The sequence below is a fragment of the Corvus moneduloides genome, chromosome 8, assembly GCF_009650955.1.
Source record: "Corvus moneduloides isolate bCorMon1 chromosome 8, bCorMon1.pri, whole genome shotgun sequence".
NCBI lineage: Eukaryota > Metazoa > Chordata > Aves > Passeriformes > Corvidae > Corvus > Corvus moneduloides.
This window is the reverse complement of record NC_045483.1, coordinates 27,083,302-27,104,921: the sequence shown is the minus strand read 5'-3', so window position 1 is coordinate 27,104,921 and position 21,620 is coordinate 27,083,302. Positions and strand designations below refer to the sequence as shown.

At 39.2% G+C, this 21,620-nt stretch overlaps 1 protein-coding gene and 1 long non-coding RNA gene across 3 annotated transcripts in view; both read left to right on the top strand.

Annotated features, from left to right (window-relative positions):
• Positions 1–8: 8 nt before the first annotated feature.
• Positions 9–21,620, top strand: part of PARG (poly(ADP-ribose) glycohydrolase) — a 61,717-nt gene continuing 40,105 nt past the window's right edge. The window contains exons 1-7 of one of the 2 annotated variants that reach the window (XM_032116300.1): positions 9–355; positions 3,445–3,511; positions 5,909–6,886; positions 7,890–8,073; positions 9,254–9,376; positions 10,093–10,176; positions 11,233–11,307. In XM_032116300.1, coding sequence (XP_031972191.1) covers positions 220–355; positions 3,445–3,511; positions 5,909–6,886; positions 7,890–8,073; positions 9,254–9,376; positions 10,093–10,176; positions 11,233–11,307 — 1,647 coding nt within the window. In that variant the 5' untranslated portion in view covers positions 9–219. Of the gene's footprint in view, positions 356–3,444; positions 3,512–5,908; positions 6,887–7,886; positions 8,074–9,253; positions 9,377–10,092; positions 10,177–11,232; positions 11,308–21,620 lie in introns of both variants that reach the window. The other variant, XM_032116299.1, reaches the window with a different exon arrangement.
• LOC116447282 lies at positions 11,323–20,092 on the top strand. Its single transcript, XR_004241553.1, has 2 exons — positions 11,323–16,284; positions 17,004–20,092. It is a non-coding gene; the product is annotated as an uncharacterized LOC116447282 (long non-coding RNA).

Genomic DNA, 21,620 nt, shown 5'->3' with positions numbered 1-21,620 from the left:
TGACGGGGTGAGGCGCGCCGGCCGCCATCTTGCTGCGAGCGCCGGGCCCCGCTTGCTGGACGCCGCTCGTTCCCGGCCCCGCCGCGCCCCCCGCGCCTTGGGAAGAGCCCGGCGTGCGGGACGGAGGATGCGGACGGGCGGAGCCGCTGCCGCAGCGTTGCGCCGTCCCCGGGGGGCGGGTGCCGGCCGGCCCCGGCGGGCAGGGCGGCCCCGCCGAGGATGAGCGCGGGCTGCGGGCGGGAACCCCCGCGGAAGAGAGCCCGGCCCGGCCCCGGCAGCCCCGGCGGCGGCTCCCAGGGAGAGCGGCAGGAGGGGCCCGGGGGCAGCAGCTCTGCCACCGCCGTGGGGAATAAAGGTTTGTACCAGCCCCGGGGCGGCGGGAGCGGGGCTCGCTGGGGTCTGTGCCGCCCCCGCCTCCTTTGGCCGCCTGCTCGCTGTCGGGGTGCGGGGACGGGCCGGCGGTGCCTGCAGGGCCTGGGCAGCGCTGAACTGGCCCGAGCCGGGAGCGCTGCTCGGCGTCCCCAGCCAGCCCGACCCGCCCGCCGTCGCGCCTGGGGCTGGGTGGGAGGAGGAGGAGGTGACCGGGCCGGGGGCTCCGCCGCGTCGCCGTGTCCCTCTCTGCCTGTCGTGGCATCTCTGCCGTGCTGCTGCCGGCGTGGGCAGCGTTGAACGGCGGGGACCGCATGTGCCTGTGCACCGAGCCTCCCCGGAGCTGCCCTTCCTCGTCGGGCTGGCATTCTCTCTTAACTTCGCTTCCCGGTGCCAGCGTGTCCCCCGTATCCCAGCCCCGTGGTCCGTGCGCGCTGCTTCCCCTTGGGGACGGCTTTGGGTGCAGGATCTTTATATTGGTTTTATGCCTGATTCTTTGCAAGTTTCCACTAACAGTGCAAATCATTGAAGAGAGGTAAGAGCCGCTAAAGGTAGCGTGTTCCGCAAGGGAGGGGACGAATACTTGCTGCGGGAAAAAGGGCTTTCAGCGGGGGTTGTGCCAGGATGTCACACAGGAAAAGCCAAGGGTAATGACAGGAGCTCACATAAGCACGTGGCTGCCAGCCTGGAGCGCTGCTGGCCCGTGGGGTGGGGTGCCTGGTCCTTCTGCCGCCTAACAAAGCTGTGTAGACGAAGTTCCCACGTGGCTACCTTAGTTTTGTTTTCTATTTGGAGCTAACGCTGACAAAATAAAATTTTAGTGCACAGTGAAATACCTCTTTCAGGAATAGAGAGGAGTGCATGGAAGGGGAAAAAGACCACAGACAGACTTGCGGTCATCTGCAACTGATGAGTTAAACCTCTCTAACCCCTGAGAGGCAACTTTGAGTAGATAATAGTTTGGAGTTAGAGGTGTACACTCCTACAGAGTGATAATTTTTAGAAGATTCTTACTTAAGTTGTTTTCCTCAAAGGTAGATTGTAGGGAGTGTTTTGTTTTATGGGAATGATTTGGGGAATCTTGAGTAGAAATAAAGATGCCATTTAAAAAAAAACCAAGACAGCAAAGTCTGTTTCTGCTGTTTATGCTGAGAATAAGCATGTGCTGTCTTTTTGTTGCCTCTTGTTTTCACCACCTTATCTGTAGCAAAAAGCCTTGCTGGAAGTATGAAAGTGATGTGTGTTACATTGGTTGGAGGGCTTATATGGCTGCTCAGATGCTGCAGTTCAAACTAAAGCCGTTTCGTTCTGTTCTGATGCTGCTGCCATCATTTCTATTTATTGTGCTAATGAATAAGTATTTCTTCCTCAGCACAAGTTTAAACCTCAAGAGGTAATCAGCTGCCTTTGAAGAGGTTTATTTGTCCCATGTTTTAACATGTCTCTTCAGGGTTTTTGGTTTTTTTTTTATGGCTGCTTACCTTTAGGCAATTTGGATTAACACTTCAAATGTAAGAAGGTGAAATTTGCTAATCAGAATGACTGCTAGATTTAAGTTTAGTGCATCTTTGGAAATAAAAATATTTTAGTTCATAAAATCTGTCAGCCTGTTATTTTTGTCTGAGTGGGGTGAAGCTGAGTGTTTTTTGAAACACTGAATGGCTGATGATGGCACAGGTATCCTTGTGCTTGGACCCTCCATCCAGCTTGACATTGCTCCCTGGTAACCCAGTCACATGGTGGCAGTTTTGCACTATTGTTTGTGCCATTACAGAAGAACTGAAAATGATTTTAGTATTTTCTGGAGATTACTTCTCATTCTAAAAATTCCGATATCCTCTGATGAGGGTATTTGATAAGCAGCTGTATAAAAGTGTTCAAGGCCTTGAATGTTAGGGAAAGTGTTTATGAAACGATCTCTCTTAAGTTACTGATGGCCTAAGCTGTCTTTCTTACAAGTTACACAATCCCCATTTGCAGAACACAGCTGAGACTTCCCATATTCACTCAGAATCAGAAGAGCCAGATCTGCTTTATTGGTTTTTCAGTTCTGCAAAGCTATTGTTACAGTAAGGTACTCCAGCTGTTGCCCACCCAGTTGAAAGCAGTGAGCAAGCACCTTGCACAGTCAGTGGTGGCTTTCTCTTGGCAAATGGAAAGAAAAGGAATTGAAGCTAGTTGCCAAATTTGCAGAGTATCTTTGAATAACAACAATAAAACTAAACACCCCTTAAACTAATGAAGACTGTTTTCCATTTTTGAAAGAATTGCTTTGAATTTTTTCTCCCTATTCCCCCCCCCAAGTGGCTGCATAATTAGTTCACATGTTGCTGTTCTGTTGAAAGCTTGTCTGAACTGCAACAACACACAGATAAGACTGGAACTGTGTTGTTGGTAATAAATCTGAAAAAAATGTATCCTTCATTATGTTGCTGTTTAGGGGAGTAAGCACTGAGAAGTTTTCAAACTGTTTATGGATGGAGGAGAAAAGAAAAAGTCCTGAGTGCTTATCACTTCTAGTGTGTGCTGTGCTTATATTGAGCCTTATGTTTCACAGTATGCTACATACAAATAAAATTCTTGGATGGGTCCTCAAAGATGCCTTGTTTTCTTCTTTTTTGATTTTAAGTTGTGTCAGGTTGCCTCTTCATTCCAATATTCAGCAGATGTTTTTGGAGCTCACTGTGGTAGTGATTAAAGGTAATGATGGGGGCTAGAAAGTTCAAGTTTCTTTTTTTTCCTTTTTTTTTTAATTCTACAAAATCACTGTGTATTTTTAACCTTTTAACTATATTTTAAAAAAAAGCTGGATGAAACAAATCCCACCATTGACCAAGCCTGGAATTTATAAATATTATTACAAAACCTACAGCTGCTGACTGATGCAAATTAAATATTGCATCACATGTAGTTTTAATACTGCTACTGTCTGGATGCTCTGTATAATAGAGCTGCTAATGAGTGCTTAATTGTAGGTGTTTTTATCTTCACCCAGTACAAGTTATCTTTTTCATATGCAATGATATTGCAGTTTTATCATGTTTCATGTAATAACAGTGAACTGTGGTTTTTCAGTTTGTAAGCAGCAGACAATTACCAGTTGGTTGGAGAATAAAGGACCCAAGACAACGGAGTCCAAAAGGTAAAAAGCACAACATAAGCATGTTCAAAAGTTGTGTTCTTTGAGGGGGCCTGGTGGGAGCTAAAAGTGCAGGTTGCCAGTACAGCTGGCTGAATGGAGGTAGCCCCATTTCTTTCCTTACCTTGGCACATCCTCTTGAGTAACAAACTGAGACATTTTCACTACGAGCAGCTGCCTGGTCCCCGCCATCCCCTCTAAACACCCAAGCCCAAACATATTGCTGACATCGATTACTGAAGCACCTCACTGTTTAGATGAATAAATACATTGGCTCCTGCAAATAAAAAGATGAGAACCTGGAGCAAGGGAAGGCAAAGTGGGAGTGTTGCTTCCATTGGCAGCCAAACACTGGATCAATTTAGTTGTGATATCAGATTATGTCTTTGGTCAACAGTTCTGCTTTTATTTTTGTTTGACATAGGACACTTAACAGTTGCAGATTCTTGCTCATAGTGCTGTGATCAATTCACTGTTTTGCTGTTAATTTACAGACAAAAATCTGTTTTGGTTTGTCTCAGTGGACTGTGATTGTAGTTTAAACATGTGCAGCTTGATTTAATACAGCCAGAATTTACAGGTGCATTGATGTTTTTTAATGAAAGATGTTACAAATTTTTGCTGCTGAATGTTATCAGATAAAGTTTTATATTTTTGGCTAATGTGGTCTGTCAGGAGCAGTGATTGCAAGGCAGCATTAAAATTATACTCCAAAGAATTTAACCATCTGGTGCAGAGGAATATCGGATATTATTTTTCTGTAGTTGCAATTGCAAATGTGCTGTTTTATTTTTCATTGATGTTTGCTAATAAATAAAGATTGAAGTCCGTAGCAGTGTTAAAAACAGCTGGAAAGACTTGTGATAATGATTAATACAGAAGTATGTAGAGCTAATTACAGGCTTAGAGGTTGCACTAAATCAAGGATGTTAAGAGGATTCTTAAGGAGGGAATGAATTATTTTATTTTTTTAAAATTCCATTTAGAGTATTGCTGTTCTGTGCTCTCCTCCATCCCTGCTGACAGATTAGAGCCTAGGCAGCTCTAAGAAGCCTTTAGTTGTGTAAACATTTAATGTGCCTATTGCAGTTAACATCACAATTTTAATTTAAATTTGTCTTTGTGTTAGGTTTAATTTCTCAAGTTGGCAACAGATATCGTCAGTACCTTTAAAGAGTCATTGAGATGGCAGCAGTATTGTAACTCTCGTTTTTGTTCATCAAAATTTGCAGGAATAAATGCCTGCATGGGAATTTAAATTATCAAGAAATAAACCCCGCTAAAATCCTTTTGTTTTCAAATAATCATCCTGTGGATGAAGTTTCAAGCTATCAGCTCTCCTTATCCTGAGTGGTCTTTTAGAAGACGATCTGTTACCATTCATGAAGAGAATTAATGCTTTTAGGAATCTATAATTATTAAAGTGTTCAGTGGCTGAATTTAGAATTGTGTGGTAATTGCATATTTTCCTATTTAGTGTAAATGGGAAGCTGGGCAGTGATCAGGCATACAGAGTTTAGCGTGCTCAGTTTGCACTGGGAATATACTGTGTTGTAACAATACATTCAGGAGAAGATATTGTTCAGAGTGATGTATTCATCAAGACTAGTCAGATTTTTTTTTATATTCATGTGTCTTCTAAGTAATTATCAATACGCTGACACATTAATTAATATCTAAATGTGAAACAACTTTCTAACACCTGGTCATACAAAACTCACTTCATTTCCCTTTGTGACCATTAAGATACATTTCCATCCTGCACTGCCTTACACAAAGACAAATCAGGTTACTTTCCTCTTAAAAGCCCCTGATTTAGTGCATCTTTTTTCTTATCAGTTTGAAATGTATTTTACCCTTGAGCTTTTGAATGGAGTTTTTTTTCAAGAGTCATGGGCTGTTTATAAGAGTAAGGGAGTAAGTAATAGGAGACTGTGGAGCAGAGCTGTGTCCTGCTCTTCTAAAAGATGAATTTGTAGCTCTGAGGGAATGGCCATAACACCATTGATTTCCTTGCTCATTTATTTAATGGATAAAAATGAAAGTTATGGAGGACTCTTATCACAGCTTCTAATTTTTTTTTTCATCTGGAGAAAATATCTAAATAATAGCCTCGTATTGTTTAGATTTGAAAATAAGGATAATGAATGACAGGAATAGATTCCTGAGGTAAGCAACTGGCTGATCATCCTTTGGAGCCTTTAAATGGAAATAGGTTGCTAGTGAGCTACATTCCTTAGTGCAGTAAAACTTGTTGATCCTGATAGTGCTTATTTACAGAGTAGAATGAATAAAAATCTGTACTTCCTATTGTTTGTTTATCATTGTTGCTTAAAAAAAATATGCACAGAAATTTCATTTGGAAGTAAGACATTGAATTCCCTTACTTCTCTTCCACAGCTTACACAGCAAAATTAATAACAATACTGAAGCAAATCCTAAGATGACTTCCATTAAAAAAGATAACTTTTGTGAGCATGATGTGAAAAAGCTAGAGAATACTTGTCAGCAAAATTATGCAAAAATATCTGTGGAAGTTGGTGCAAAGCAAGTAAATTTGCCTCAGACAGGCAGCATGTGTAGCTGGGAGGCTGAGGACAAAGATGCAGTCTTAGATACAGATCCTGTGAAGGGTCTGCAGTCTGGAGACCTCTTTAAAAATGCCAACATTGATCAGATGCACAAAACTGGCAAGCAGAAGGGCTGTGAAGAAAGCAGTGCCACTTGGGCTCAGAGGAAGTTATCATCAGGCCGGGCTTCAAAACCAGGAAATTCAAAACCTTCTTCAAAAGCCATCGAGACAGATGGACAAGTGGCTTCGTGCAATTCACAGAAGCTGAAGAGTTGCAATTCTCTCTGTTCAATGGGTGAACAAGAGGAAGGGGATGTAGTTCCAGAAAGTCCACTTTCAGATGCTGGTTGTGATGCCTGTATCTCTGATCTTGGAGGTCCTGGGAAACTGAGCAAATGTCAGAGCAGTTCAGGGGACTCGCCTGCTTTTGAGAAAGAAAGTGAGCCAGAATCGCCGATGGATGTGGATAATTCTAAAAATAGCTGCCATGGGTCAGAGGCCGATGAAGAAACAAGTCCATTTCTGGATGAACGAGAGGAGATTAATATGTCAAAACCCATAAACAAATCTTTTAGAATTCAATATGGGGATGCTGAATTGGAGTCAAGGAAATCACGTTTTTCTGCCAAGGGCTGTGAAAGCTTTGAGGAAGTAGATAATTCTGTTAAAGAGGATGGCCTGCATACAAAGTCACCTGGGATCTCTCCTGCTCCATCATCAGAATGCAAAGGTGCAAAACAGGGTGTGAAGAGAGACTCCAAAATCACCTCTCACTTCATGAGGATACCTAAAGTTGAGGAGAAAAGGTAGCATTCTGTCTGCCTCTTCATCTGTTTTTTTCATGCTTGGGGATTTCCTCTTTGGTGATAGAATTTCAGAGGCTGGATTGTATAAAGAGTTTTGCAAAATGTATTTAAAGATACAAAGAAAACTGACATCAGATTGAAATAACTTATTTTTAATGGGGCTATGCATGGGGTCCTTAAAGGATATGTTTGTCCAGTGCAATTACAATTCTTACTAGTTTCATTTGTTGAAAACAGTGAATCTATTTTGTTAAACCATCAGTGCTATTGATGCTTTGATTGAAATAGACATGGAAAAATTCACTTTTGAGAGCCATTGTAGAGATGTTTGGGGGTTTTTGTTGATGTTTTTGGGTCTGGGGGTTTTTTTGGTTTGTTTTGTTTGGCTCTATTCATAATTTGGGAGAGAGAAGGACTGGTGGTTACACACTGCAGTAATGGAAATAGGAGTCCTGAACATGGCACAGGACTCTGCATGCCAGGTGTTGTGGAAGGACAAAAGGATAATCTCTGCTCTGAAGACCTTAGGTTTCAGTAGGAGCTGAGAAAGTGAATAAGCATCTAAGGAGTGAGCAGAAACAAAAGGGCTGTGTATTTTGGTATGACATGCAATTATTTTACTTGACTCAAGTCCTTCAAATCGGGCAAGAAAGTAGTTTTGCACATCTTTACTGAGGCATTGTCCATGGATAAACAGACCCTGTTGGGAAGGAGCATGGCTCTGCAGAGGGATATTCTGCCTTGCTAACCCACTGCAGATCTGTGGAGGGGTTTGTCAGCCTGTAGAGAGGAGTGTTTTTGTAGACATGTACTTTGTGTGTTGGGCAGGGGAAAGCTGGTGGTGGCGGGAGTTTTCCCCCAAGTAAAGCTTTGGCCTGAGGCCACAGCAAAGGCTGGCAAATAAACTATTATTGTTGTAACCCTGCAATGGAAGTTTGTGTATTTGCCTACCTGTTTTTTCAGTGCAAATAAAAAGTTTCAATGCATTTTATTTTAACAGCAGGAAAGAAAAGTGTGAATTCAAACCCCAGAGGCCGGGAAGGAAGATTGCTAAATATACACCACCCCCTCTTCCAAGCAACAAGAAATGGTTTGGAACCCCGATTGAGGAGATGAGAAGGATGCCAGTGTGTGGGGCCCGCCTGCCTCACCTGCGGCCCTCAGCCAACCACACTGTGACAGTCAGGGTACAGTAATGCACTGCATTGCCTCAAATCAGAGTTGTGCCTGAAGTGTTCAATAACACGAAATGCCATGTGTTAGTCTTACATTTTGGCATCCTGCTAGTACTGTTTCTTTTCCATACCTTGCATGCAGACTGGGCAACTGATTCTACTGAAAATTGGCTATTCTGGTGCAGAGAATTAGGATATTACGATCCAGAAGAAACATAATAATGGTTTTACTGCCTCTGTCTTGTTAGGGGCAAGTATTTTTCTTCTGCGTGGAGGTGTGTGTGCTTCCTTGACTGAGTTGTAAAGTGTAGGAATTTAAATATGTCTGCAAGTAAAATTGGTACTTCCAACATTTTCATGCTCTGTTTTTATTTTAATGTGATTCTGGTTTGGGTTCAAGACACACAAATGGCTCAAGATATTCAAGATATGGAAAAGACAAAGAATGAAGCAGAGTTTCTAGCAGTTTTACCGCTGCATTTTAGATCAAATCTGGTATGTTTGCCTTTAATCCTTTGGAGTAAAAGGCAGCCTAAATATTGTTGAAATAAAATGTGACCAGAAACCTGTAAGGTTATGGATAAATCCCAACTAAAAGAAAGCCACATTTAGTTTAAACGCGTACTCTGAGAGACTTAGTGCTGCCAAAGGGCTCTATAACAAGTTAGGTCTTCAAGAACATGGTGTTTGTTTTTACTTTTTTTGATGTTCTGTAAGTAAATTTGAATTTGTTCTGGAGTAGATTCGAGGTATTGCTCTATCTATAATGATTTCTCATCCCTTTGAGTGTTAGGTTAAAAATACTACTTCTGCACATGACTATGGGTACATTTGTAACTACATTTTGAATATGTTTGGATGAAAATATGTAGATACTTAAATTAATAAATGAGGATATCTTCAGCTGGTGATTGGATATATAGTAATTGAATATATTACCTTTATTTGAGTGTGTTTCAAGAGGTCTAATGATAAGGTGGCGTTCTTTTCAACAAGTATAATGTTGGATTAACAGATGGATTCTTTTTCTGTGTAGCTCTCAGTGGTGAGTTGGTAGCTTTCCCCTTTCCAGACAGGATGGCTGTACATGAGAACTTTTAAAACTGTATTTTTGCTTACTTTTTATTTCTTCCATTTAAAAACTGAAAGTAGAGTCTGATTTTTTTTTTTGCCTTCTCTTCTGTGTTAACAGGTAGATCTTCTAAGGGAAGGAGAGGTACCTAAACCTTTTCCAACTCACTACAAAGATTTGTGGGACAACAAGCATGTTAAAATGCCCTGCTCAGAACAAAATTTATATCCTGTAGAGGATGAGGTAAGATTAAGTATTTACACTTGTGTAATCAAATAAGTTTGTTTACACATAGATGAGTTTTCATTTTACTGCATTTGCTCAATTGTCAAACTGACTGTGGAATTAGAAAATGAAGTCTGAAAAACTGGAATTTGGGTCATGATGCTTCAGACAGAGCAAAAGACTTTTTTTTCCTTGTAATTATTTTGCCTAGCTAATGATTTGATGATATATATATTTCTGTACTTATATGGACTGTAAACTTGAACTCCTTATAAGTGATATATTTATTTACTTACATATTTTTATGTTATATATTGTGTGCATGTGTGAAGTAATTTGCAATTTCAACAGATGTGAATGAATTTGTAACCACAGTTGGATTATAATACTCTGTCAGGTATTGCTGATAGTGAGGTGTATCTGGCTTGTTCTGCTAAGACGTAGGCAGAGATTAGCTCTGCGTGGTTTGTTGATCTGGTATTGTCACTGCTTGAGACATAAACATACCCACTGAAATACTTCAGACTAGGGTGGATATAATCAGCAAGCGTGTCCTGTAGTAAAAACTCGTAATAGTTATCTATACTTGATTCAGGAATGAAGAATTCTTATAGCCTCCATTAAATACACTCAGTCTTTTCACTGACCAATTTTACAGATGGCAGTTATTAGTAAATGTGTCTTTCTGTTTCAAATGACTCAATCTGACTTTCTTTTGGGTTTTTACTTTAAAGAATGGGGATAGAACTGCTGGAAGTCGATGGGAACTAATCCAAACTGCCTTACTTAACAAATTTACCTGCTCACATGATTTGAAGGTAAGTTTGTCAGTTTGAAATCCAACCTATATGCGTATGAATACATTCAGGTTGTCTGTATACTGCCAGTGATTCTAGCTTGGTCCTATTTGTTTAATCACTTAGAAAAATAAACTATAAAAAAAATCTGCTGTTCAAGGGTCTCCCTAATGAATGAAGTCCTAAGTGTTACCACTGAATTTATTCTGATTATTAAAATGAATTGCCATTTTAAAGTCTACACAAAACTGTTTGTCCAGCAGTATATGGTAGTCTGTGGTAAACATAGCGTGAGGGTTTTGTGTAGCCAGATGGTCAGGGATGCACAGGTGAGAGAGCTGGAAATAGTAACTCTTCGCATCAGTTCACTCCACTAAAATCACAATTCAAGCTGCTGACAAAAATCTGTAGATTTTGGAGACTAATGCTCTTTTGATAACTCTTACAGTAACACTGGCATGAAGTCTTACAGTTACAGTACATTAATTGTGATTTGGTGTGGCTTAGAGTTGTTATTACGTTTTTTTGTGAAGAATAGTGTAGGCAGGGAAGGAGGAGAATGTGAAAGCCATAGATAAACTTCAAATGAACAAATAGTTGCTCCCCAGCAACTGGGGAGACTTCCCTTGATGTTATTTTATTTGGGTTTTTTTTCTTGTGATTTTTTAAAGGGTGGTGGTGTTGTAAATGGTCTATTTAATTTTGCGGTGGTTCTGATTCTTTAAGTTCCTAAACTGATGCAACTTCTGCTATATTGCTTTTATACCTCAAATACCTTTTATTAGTACTTTCAACATGAGCAAGCACGGGGTGAGGAACATTTATGTTTGTTGGGAGATAACGAGCATGCCTTGTCTTGTTTTGTGTTCGGAGAAAAAACCCCATGGACTGAAGCTTATTCACTGCTAAACCCAAAATAGAGGGTTCAGTATCAAGGATTTGCACTATTTTGGCAGGCTCTGTGGCAGGTTTTAGCCACCAGATGGTGCTGTTCCTTCAACAAGGAAATGTCCTTAAATGGTTTTTCTGCCATTAATAATTACCTCTAAGCTCTGTTTTGTTGTGCTTCTTCTCTAGGAGGCCATATTGAGGTACAATGTTGCTTACTCCAAGAAATGGGACTTCACAGCCCTTACTGACTTCTGTGAGAAGGTAAAACAAGTTGATTTAAAATAGAAAGAAAAGTAGTATGAAAGTGACTACTTTGCCTATATGTCTCAATGCTTTTGGCTTTATTTCCATTTTCAAGAGTAAATGTTTGCAGTTGTCATCTAAGTGAGCAGCTATTTAGCTGGTAACTTCAGCTGAAACAATAATTATACTTTATAAACTGGCTTAACTTTAAATTTTATACATGTAATTTGGGTGCTTCAGTGATACCTAAGCTTCCTGGGGGTAAGGTGAGAAATTCCCTTTTCTTGTTTTATGAAAACCAGATTTATTAAGAAATTGTATTAATATTCCCAGTGTATTTTTTTAAGAGGTAGTCTTTTTTCCCTTTTTTGTAAAACTTTAATGTTATATTGCAGTGGTGTTTGTATAGACTGTGCTTTGCTGGTGTAGCAGGAAAATTCTCCTATTTGGTGAGATGGTGAATTTAAACTGTAGAGCCTTTTAAAAATTGGGGTGGGTTTTATGGCTTCAGGTCTTAGGTATTAGCTCTTTCATGGGGAGGATGGAAAAGAGAAATTAATAGTAGGTCTCAAATGCAAGTTGGACTGCTGTTAATGTACATCATGACTGACAATCCGAAACTACGTTAATTAAAGCATAATGGAAGATTAAATGAGATGCAGTAGAAATTGTAGTATTTTTCTTCAACACTTCAGAAGTACTTCTAAAACATACATGCTTGTTTTCTTGGGAGGGGCTTGCTAAGCTCTATTAAGGTTCAGTGGAAACTAAATCTGAAGTGAATTTTGTTAGTTCTGTATGTAAATAGATGTCTGCTTAGGCCATGTGATCAGAGGAGCTGTTCTGTTCTCTCTGTTGCCTGTCTCCATTGCATGTGGGGACTGCTGTTTCACAGAATGAGTTTTCTTTTGCATGCAGCACATTATTATTACTGCTGACAGAAGGCACCTATAAAAATCCCAGTGGTATCATACTTGCAAGCCACGAGAGCTACTGTGCTCACCCATCTTGCAGATTTAGTGCTCCCCCCTCTCATCTCTGGGGTCACTGACGTGGCTCCATGGTAGAGGCTGTGGACAGTCGGTCTCTGCTCCTATTGACTCTTGTGCTAAATGAAATTAACTTGGCCTGTTCAGCTGTTCGCTCGTGCGTTACTGAAGTATACATAAATTAGAGTGTTTTAAAGTGTGAGTGCTGTTCAGTTAAAAATTGGACTCAGGAACATACCAGATTTGCATCATACTGCTGCAAGCACAACTGAGCTTGTCCTGATGTGTTCACACTGTGCCTTTGGGATTTTGGAAACTCTGGGTGATTAGATTCAGAGATCATCAGCCAGAGAGCGTAAGTAATATCAGCAGTCTCCAGAGGAGAGAGAACAATAGGGAAATAAGCTATGGATCGGGCATCAATCTTTCATGAGGATGAAAAGGAAATTTCTGTATCCTGGGAATGATGATTTATTTGTGTGGTTCTCAGATGAAGGGAGGAGATCTGTTTTGTACACAGATTTTAGACCAAGTTAAAAGAGTGTGCAGCAGTATTTTAAATGAGAAACAGTGAAGTGCTTGTGACACAGTCACCTCTTGTAGACCATAGGAGCAAAGTCTTGCCCTGGCTTGCTTTGTTGATTGTGTGGAGTTTAGTGAACAGGACATGGGGAGGGGATACATTTTGCAGAGAAGGGCTTGAATCTTTTCTATTATAAAGGGATGTGTGAAACTTTCCAAGTTTTGTGAATTAACAAGGCATCTGCTTTCAAGGAATGCTTGCAGTCTGTTTAAGTGAGCAGCTCTTGTGTGAAAGTTGATCACCCCAAGACAGACATCCTCTGTGGAAATGACATAAATATACTGGCTGTAGTGAGCTGTAGTGCTTTTGAATTTATTGTATTTGGGTGTTAATGATTAAGGGCTTACCATTGGCCTGTGTATTTTCTTGTTTATCCTATGATTTTGAGGGTACAGAGGAGCTGTTTCAGGTTTGCCCAGCCAAGGTTGAAGGGGTTGGTTAAAAGGACAGCTGGCCTGACTAATCAGCCCAAAGGGAGTGACAGCAGCTCAACAGAAGAAGTGATCACAAATGCATATTAAAAGAAAAAGATTAAAACAGAGTCTGTGATTGTCAGCTATGTATTTATGTCATTGAGCACTATTGACTTTCAGTGCCTGCTTAACCAAGGATTTTGTGGTCTGATTTAGAAGGGAGCTGTGTCTGTAAATCTAGTGATGTCTGTTTTAAGGATTATTCAGATATTACTTCAATATGTCTGTGTTCGGTTGCAAGGTGCCTTTTGTTATTTTATTTTCTGATTATGGACACAGCTTACCTCATGTATTAATCTCTTGAATACTGTCATATCAGTCTTGCATTGAGTTTCCTATTTTAGGTAGTTCCTTGCAAGTTATACTATCAAAATATGCATTATTTTTAAACACTACTTTGTTAGATTCAAGTAAATTTTCTTATAAAAAAAATAATTACCAGTTTCTTGGGCTTAGGTTTATTTTTCCTTAAGATTAAAACACTCTCAGCTTTCTAAACTAATAGGAAATATCATGTATGTGAGCCAAGATTTTTTTCCAGAACAACACAGCCTAGAAGTTCTGCAGTTTGGTCAAAGTGTCGTCAGAAGAGGGAGCCCTCACACTTTTGAAAGGATTCTCTTGCAAGTCAGTTAATGTATGGAAGTAAAATTCCTGTTTGTACAGTGAAGTAAATTCTGAAGTTTTGATTTTTTTCTGTTTCTTTTGAAAATTTCATAGAACTTGTACATAGAACATACATTGTTCTATGAACAAGTTCTATGTGAAGATCTTGGTGACTGTTTACTTCAGACATCTGACTGTTTTGCTGTCCTCCACGGAATTTCCACAGTGTTGTGTTAATTTGTTTTGCCATCTGTCTGTTGATATTGGCATACATGCTTAGGATTTCTTTAAGTTAAAACTTAGTGGATGAAAGTTATTAGTGCTAATATTTTTCTTTGTACGTGCAAAATTCTTGTCACTTGGAAGTCATCCTTGCATCTGTTTTTCCAGAACTTACTTAGAAGCCAGGAAAGAGTGACCAGCAAGCAGAAAAAGAAATGTGAGGAAACCACTATGGATGAAGCTGTACTGGAACACACAGTGTGTTACAGATGAGCTTTATTTCTGGGAGTGATGATGGGTTGGGTGTTAATTACATGCTTTTGTTCAACAGTGCTATGTACTGTAGTAGTTTTTATTTTTCTTTTTTGTGGGTTTGCCATTCCACTTCCAGGCAAAACCAAGTTACTTTTCTTTTTCCCACATGCGTGAAATAAAAAGTCTAGTTAGGTCATTCTAGGATTATGCCCGAGACTAATCTGTGACAACAGCAACTTTATCTAAAGGGAAAAGTAGGGCTCCTATCATTTAAGAGAATCATGGGGTCTGCTGCTTTAGATTGGGCCTGCTTGTGCTGGACATGCTTTGTTTTTATTATATTGCTTTAAAGTCTCTTAGAGCTTAAGCATAATTCTCGTTAATGAGCTCTTCCTCTTGTTGCATGCATCTGCCCTGCCCTTTCAGGAACAGAGGAGTGTTTAAATCTGAAAATGGCATAGACCAAAGATTGAGTTTAGGTAAATCTGTGTGCCATAGGCAGTGACTGTCTCTGTGCTTCTGCAAGTGGTCTGAAAAAGGGATCACAATACATCTTGCACATACAATACGGTGAATCCATAACTGTGTTTTGTTTGTCTGGACTCTTTAACCTTGATCATCTCAGTGGAAAGTTTGGGAAATGGAGCAGATACAGGGAGAGGAGTCAGGAGTGGTATAAAGGTATGTAAAAGTTTCCATATGAGGAATGTCTAAATAAGTTAGGATCATTTCACCTTTTCATCTTAGTTGAGGGACATTAGTAATGGGTATAACAGTACTGTCCAAAAGAAATGTAAGAGAGGGTGAAGAGGAAATGGCTGCCCATTCTTCTAGTACAGCAGTTAAGGGACACCAGATGAGTGTTCCTAGCAGGTAAGGGTATCGACACCAGACAAAAGTAGTCATTGAGATACTGAATAGAGGGCTGTGGAACCCCTTGTCATGGGAGCTAGAGGATGCTATGGCCTTACATCAGGTTTTGAAGGAATTAGGAGAAATTGCTGTTAGAAAGATCTCAGTGATACCCACTGAGATATTTTGATGGACTCTGGGAATATCTGAAACTGATTACTGCAAATGAGGAAGTGCTGCTGATTGCTTGTGTTTCTTGCTGTTTGACTTTACTAGGAATCTTTTGTTAATGTGCTTTCATTGTACTGTTGTTCTGTTGTACTTGGAACTATTATCCATTTTTACATCCCTATGACTTGGCTGGATTGAAGCTGAGAGTTGAGACAAGTGGCCTTGTCCTACATGCAGGGTCTGTCATTGCATAGTGTGCAGTATGAGGTGTTGCTGACAGAAAGGTATGGCATCTATACAGTAGACTCTTTAAAGAGGAAAAAGTACTAAAGGTCATTGACATTTTAAATGCTTGAATCACCTAAGGCACTTATGCCTTTCAAAATTTGCTTTTCCAGGCTCTCTTTAAACCCTTGGTGCCTACTTGACTCAAGTAGGAATACTTAAGGGGGATATGCTATGAGTATCTTTACAAAGACACTCTCCACTGTGTAATACTCAGTTTCCAGCTGTTAGATTTGTTTCTAATGTACAGAAGAGTGTGTGTGTGTGTCTGCAGTGCCTGTGTATGGATGCCTTGTGGTCTTCTTGTCTTTTGGGAAAGCTGTTTGAAGCCAATCAGTCTATTTAATGGCCAGTAATTGCATATTTGCTGTTGATTCCCATGTAAATTCAGTATTCAGGAAATCCTTTTATATTATGAAAGAAGCTGTATAACTCTTAACTTTGGATTTTTCTATGAGATTGAAAGAAAAATGATAACGATGTCTAAAAAGACGAGTTTCTTCCCTGTTTATACTTAATTACAGAGAAGAACCTTCAGCACGAGGGAAGAATGTAGCAGGTACTTTATCTGTGCTTCTCTTTCTTGTTTTCCAGTCAAGCATGAGTTCACTGGTTTTAGCCTCAAAACTGACCGTTAGCAGTTGGGGGTAGTTTGTGGCACAAATCACAGCTTATTCTAAAATCTGATAAAAAGCCATGTAGCAAGAAAACAAAGTCACTTGTCAAACTGAAGGAATATATTGCTCTTTTTCTTCACCCTTTAAAAATAGTCATCTCAGAATTACAGCTGTAATTAGTTTTGATACAAGATTAGATAGAAAAGGAGTTCCATTCCTCACTTTTGTCCACTAAAACTTACATGATGGATGCTCCTGGGTGCTGGGTCCTTTTAGAAGTCCAGAACAGCTGGGATGTGAGACTTTGTTACCTTCTGTTTTTACATGCAAGTCTCTATTTGGAAGTTTTAGAACTTCACTTAAGACCTTTTTAAAATTTTCCATAAATGTAATTTAAAAATGCACAAACTAAGTGATAAGATAAATATGTAAAGAAATTAATTTATAAATACAACTTTTTCTATTTTCCACAAATACCACACATCCTTATTATATATGTTTTGGTCTTCCAAAAGTCTGGTTTCCTTTTCTTGTAAAATTGAAGTTAACTATTGAACTAGAAATTGGTTTTTGTTTTCCTTACCATTTTAATTTTAGCTTAGCAGTATATATATGAGTATGTGCGCATACACTTTCTAAAATACCACTTTTTCTACTGCAGGTGTTGTGTGCAGATTCCAGAATATAAGAGAACATTCTGAGAGTGAGGAGTGATGGAGCTTGTTACAATGAGTCTTGTTCCTGTTAGTCAATGTTTTGCACTTAAGGATAATTAAAATAAATAGAAGAACACTAATATGTTTCACTGAAACACCTAGCACTTGTGCGTTACTGATTGTGGTGCAAACCTGTAAAACCTGGGATAATATCTACAGAATGTGCTTAGTGCATTTTTTGGCCAAAGTGTAGTTTCTCATTTAAATGTATGCTACTGCCTAGTATACTAGCACGTTTGGCCTGAACTTGTTACTTTCAGAAATGTCAGATACAAGTAATTGAGTGAAGATAGAGCATACTAAGTAATAGAGGACTGAACAAAACAATGAGATGTGCAAATATTGGCAGCGTGTCTGCTTCCTCTCTAAGAAGAATTGGTTGCATTTTGAGATAACTGAATAAAATTAAGGACTGTCTTGTCAATGAAATACTCTACTTCAGTTGCAGAATTGCAAACAACCACAGAACCACACACCCTTTGTGGGTGTATAGTCTTGTCTTTAATAACATCAAAATTAACTTGAGAAATTTTTCAAATTACCTGGGCAATTTTAGAAATTATGGTTCCAGTTTTTTTACCATTATTTCAAACTTTCATCTAAAAACAAGACTATACATGCAACATCTGAAGATGATGCAAATGCAGTATAGTCTCGTTGGATTATGGTTGAGGTCTAGATTATCATTCATTTGGAAAAGACCAAACACAAAACACTGCTACAGTTAAGTATGTGCATATCGTGGGAAACCTTTATGTTCTAATAAGGCTTCACCCCACTCCTGCCTCCTTGTGGGTCTTATGAGCCATGTCAGTCTTTCCTGGTTCTTTTGTTGTTTGAATGACTTGCTTGAAGAAGTGATTGCTGTAATCAGTGAAACTGGAATAGAAGGAATTTTTAAGTACCAAATTGTTCTGGTCATTGGGTTTTTGATAAATCATTTTTATAATTGTCTGGACAGTACTAACAGAAGTGAGCATTGTATAGAGATGTCAGCACTACAAATGTAGGCTTTTAAGCAAGAAACAGAATGTCCCAAGGCTGAAAATAGCCTATCCATTGCTCCTTGTTGGATTTTACTTTAGTCCAGATGTTTTCAAGCAATTTTCATTACATCAGATTACCTTTTTAAAATCTAAACTGAAAGAGTCTTTTGAGTGTGCCATGAAGGGTTTTCTTTTCACAGCAGCAGAAAGGAATTTATTCCCATACTGAACAAAAAGGTGAGCTTTTCTGTGGTGGGGGGAATATGCATCTTGTACACATTCAAAACATTAGAAACTAAGCATTGTAGAGGAGAAAGAGCATTGAATTACAGGTTTATTCTTAGTTTCGTGTACTTTCTTGGCAGAACAGTTGAGTATTTCTTAAGTGCTGTTTTGTAAGCACTGTTGCAATGACTGTTGAGTTGGAATTACCAGGGAAAGGATATCTGCACATAGCAGGTGCAGAGATATAATTGTACTGTGTCCCAAGTGCTTGTGGATACTTAATGCTTTAATAGAGATCTATGTAAAAACACATTCTGAGCATCTCTTTCATAGTTTTTCACTGTATTGAGAACTGTTTGAAAGAGAAAAAAACCCTCATAAATATAAAAGTTCTGGGTTTAAAGGCTGCCTTCTGATACTTGCTTTGTTTTGTTTTGGGGTCAGAGGACAGTTGAATAGATTTCTGTACTTCCATTGGATTATGTGTAAGACATTGTTTATCTGTGCTCACCTATGTATCCCAAATGACTAAGAGAAGCTTCTTTTGGTTGTGGGGGGGCTTTCGTAAGCTGCTCTGTGCTTCTGGATTTAAAAAAAAATTTATAATGTATTGAGCAGTTAGAATAAAAAAGCCGCACAAAACAAACCCTGATGGTCAAAGCTTTCAAGAGAAATGCTCACTGAAAAGGTGTACATGTAGGTAGGGAAGTGCTAAAGAGACATTGCCGTTGTTAGGATGACTATGAAGTATAAGTGAAGTGGTTTGTAATGGTATTCCTGGGTTTTTTTCTCCTTCCTTTTCATCTGAAAAGCTGAATTTGCTTATATTGCTTCTTTGGAGAGTTTGTTACTGCTGCCATGCATTCTTTAAAGAGCAGGTTTACAAAGGTGGCAAGGTGTGTACCCTCAGGATGGTCTGAGGGTCTTATTTGGCCAATATAATAGTAATTACTGGATATGTTTCTTTAATTATTGGTCATCTTGAGCCTATGTAATACTGACAGTCAAGCAAAAAATGGTCTATAGATGTGTTAAAATCTGCAATCTGTGTTATCTGCTTGACTTTTTTTTTTTTTTGGCATGTTACAGAAAATACAGTTTTCGTAAGGGTAACAGCTCTGTTGTCTCATGAAGCTTTTCGTGCCAAGGTTTCAAAAGTGGTTGCAAAACATATTTAGTATCTGGTGGCTTTCAAATGCTTCTACACTATGTTTTCTAAAAATGTTTTTTAAATCATAGCAGTAGTAAATATTTTTCCCCTATCACTGTATTCAGAGAGATAAAAGTTTTGAATAAGCCCGGAAACAGATCACTTTTGTAACTTGTGTCAGGCAGGTGAAAGACATTTTATTTTTCCCTCATGTTATAGCTCTGCTGTAGAGACAAAGTCATTGTCCTCTCCACTTCTCTTCTTCCCAAGAATAACTTGAAAGTAGCTAGAAAGTAGTATTTGACTTTTCATCCCAGGACTCTGCCACTGCTTTGGAAATGGTTGTGATGCTTCTACCCATGATAGAATCACTGCAAGAGCATAGAGGTAGAAGTTATTGGTGGCCTGAAGGGTAGTGAAAACGACTGATGAGATTTCCAGTTAGATTTCCAGTTCCTTGGAAGTATAAATGGGGTTTCTAAAACCATTAAGAGGAGATTGAAAAATAAACACGTATTCTTCTCTTAAGATTTTATTTAGAATATTTAAAAGCTTTGGAAACAAAGCAGCAGTTGTTAAGGATGATACACCTGAGAGATTATTCCAGGGCTGGATTGGCAGAAGATGTGAATGAGCCTTTGGGGGGAAAAAAAAATAAACAAAACCAAATTAACCTCTGCCTTGTAAGCTGTCTTCTTTTTTCCTTTTGAAGTGTCAGTTTGTGATTTTGATAAATGTCAGAAGCATTCTTGTTCTCAAATAAGATTCTTCTCTGCATAATCCAGTGTTATGGTTCCTTTCTTCTTTCCTCCAAAGATTACTTTGTCCTTCTTCTTGTTTCTAATCAGACAAGTGCTCAATAAATAGGATGGATTTGACAGCTAAGTGTGTTTCCTACTGAATTAGTCTTGTAAGGGAACTAGAGGAAGCAGATGAGGGTATTCTTTCCTGCAGTTTTGGAAGTTCATTGACATAAAAAAATGGGAACTAGAATGCACACACACACACCACACCCCATGCCACATGTTTTGTCTAGATTTCAGTCTTGTTGATATGTACAGTATTTGACATTACGATGAGTCTGTTTTACAGAGGCATATGAGTTACTGGGCTGCAGCCTGGTGTCTCTGTCTGGCTATGAGTATGCTGATAGTTCTCACACAATGTCTTTAAGTAGAGTTGATGTCCCTGTTCAGAAGAAAAGGCTTTGTAGACAGTACTACTTAGTGAAGCTTGTTTTGGGGGTGTAATTTAAATAGATTAGTTTTTAAAGTCACCCAATAAGAACTTGTGTGGGCCTTTTTGTTGTTTTGTATGTTTGTTTGTTTAGTTGTTTTTCCCCAGCTGTTCCAAATAACAGATTGAGAAAGTCTGCTTTTAGGATTCTGTAATGTTTAAAGGCACTTATGACAAGGATTAGAGGAAGAACGGGAGTATGGATTGCCAGTCTGAGGTTGGTTACTTTCAGGTAAAAGAACTTCAGTGTCATAAACAGTGACTTCATTATTTTGTTGGCACTGGGGAGTTGTAGTCGTAGATTTAGACTTCACCATGTTTAAGTGTTAAACAGTATGCAAAAAGCATGGGACTTCTGGTTGAGACAGGAGAACAAATAAATAAGCAAAGGCTGCTCTGGAGGGAATAGAAAATGAAAACAGCTCCTGCAATAAAGGAGCAGTCACATGTTGTGATTGTTTGAGCACACTCAGGTGTTTAAATGTCTCAAAATCATAGAACCATTTAGGTTGGTAAGGTCCCTAAAGTTCATAGAGTGCAACCATTAATCCAGCACTGCCAAGTCCACCACTGAACCATGTCCCTAAACACCATATCCACACATTTTTAAAATACCTCCAAGGATGGTGTTCTCAGCTTTGAAGTATTTAATGTGCCTCAAAATACCCTATGAAAGTATAAAGAGATCTTTTATTTGAGACAAATTGAAGATAGCGAAGAAGGAAAAAGAAAAAAAAACCTATTCCTGAAATTAGGAGAAAGAACCTACTGTAAAAAGAGTACATACAAGTTTCTTGGCTTGTCTAATTACTTAGTTCAGCATTATCACATCTAACCATATGATATTGTACATTAAAATCATTAGGAAACTTGTTACTGGAAAGGCAGTTCAGTAGTAACTGCAGATGGTTCAGAGCACTGACAGCATGAGGCATTATGGCAGCTGTGAAGGAAAAAGAGGGTCA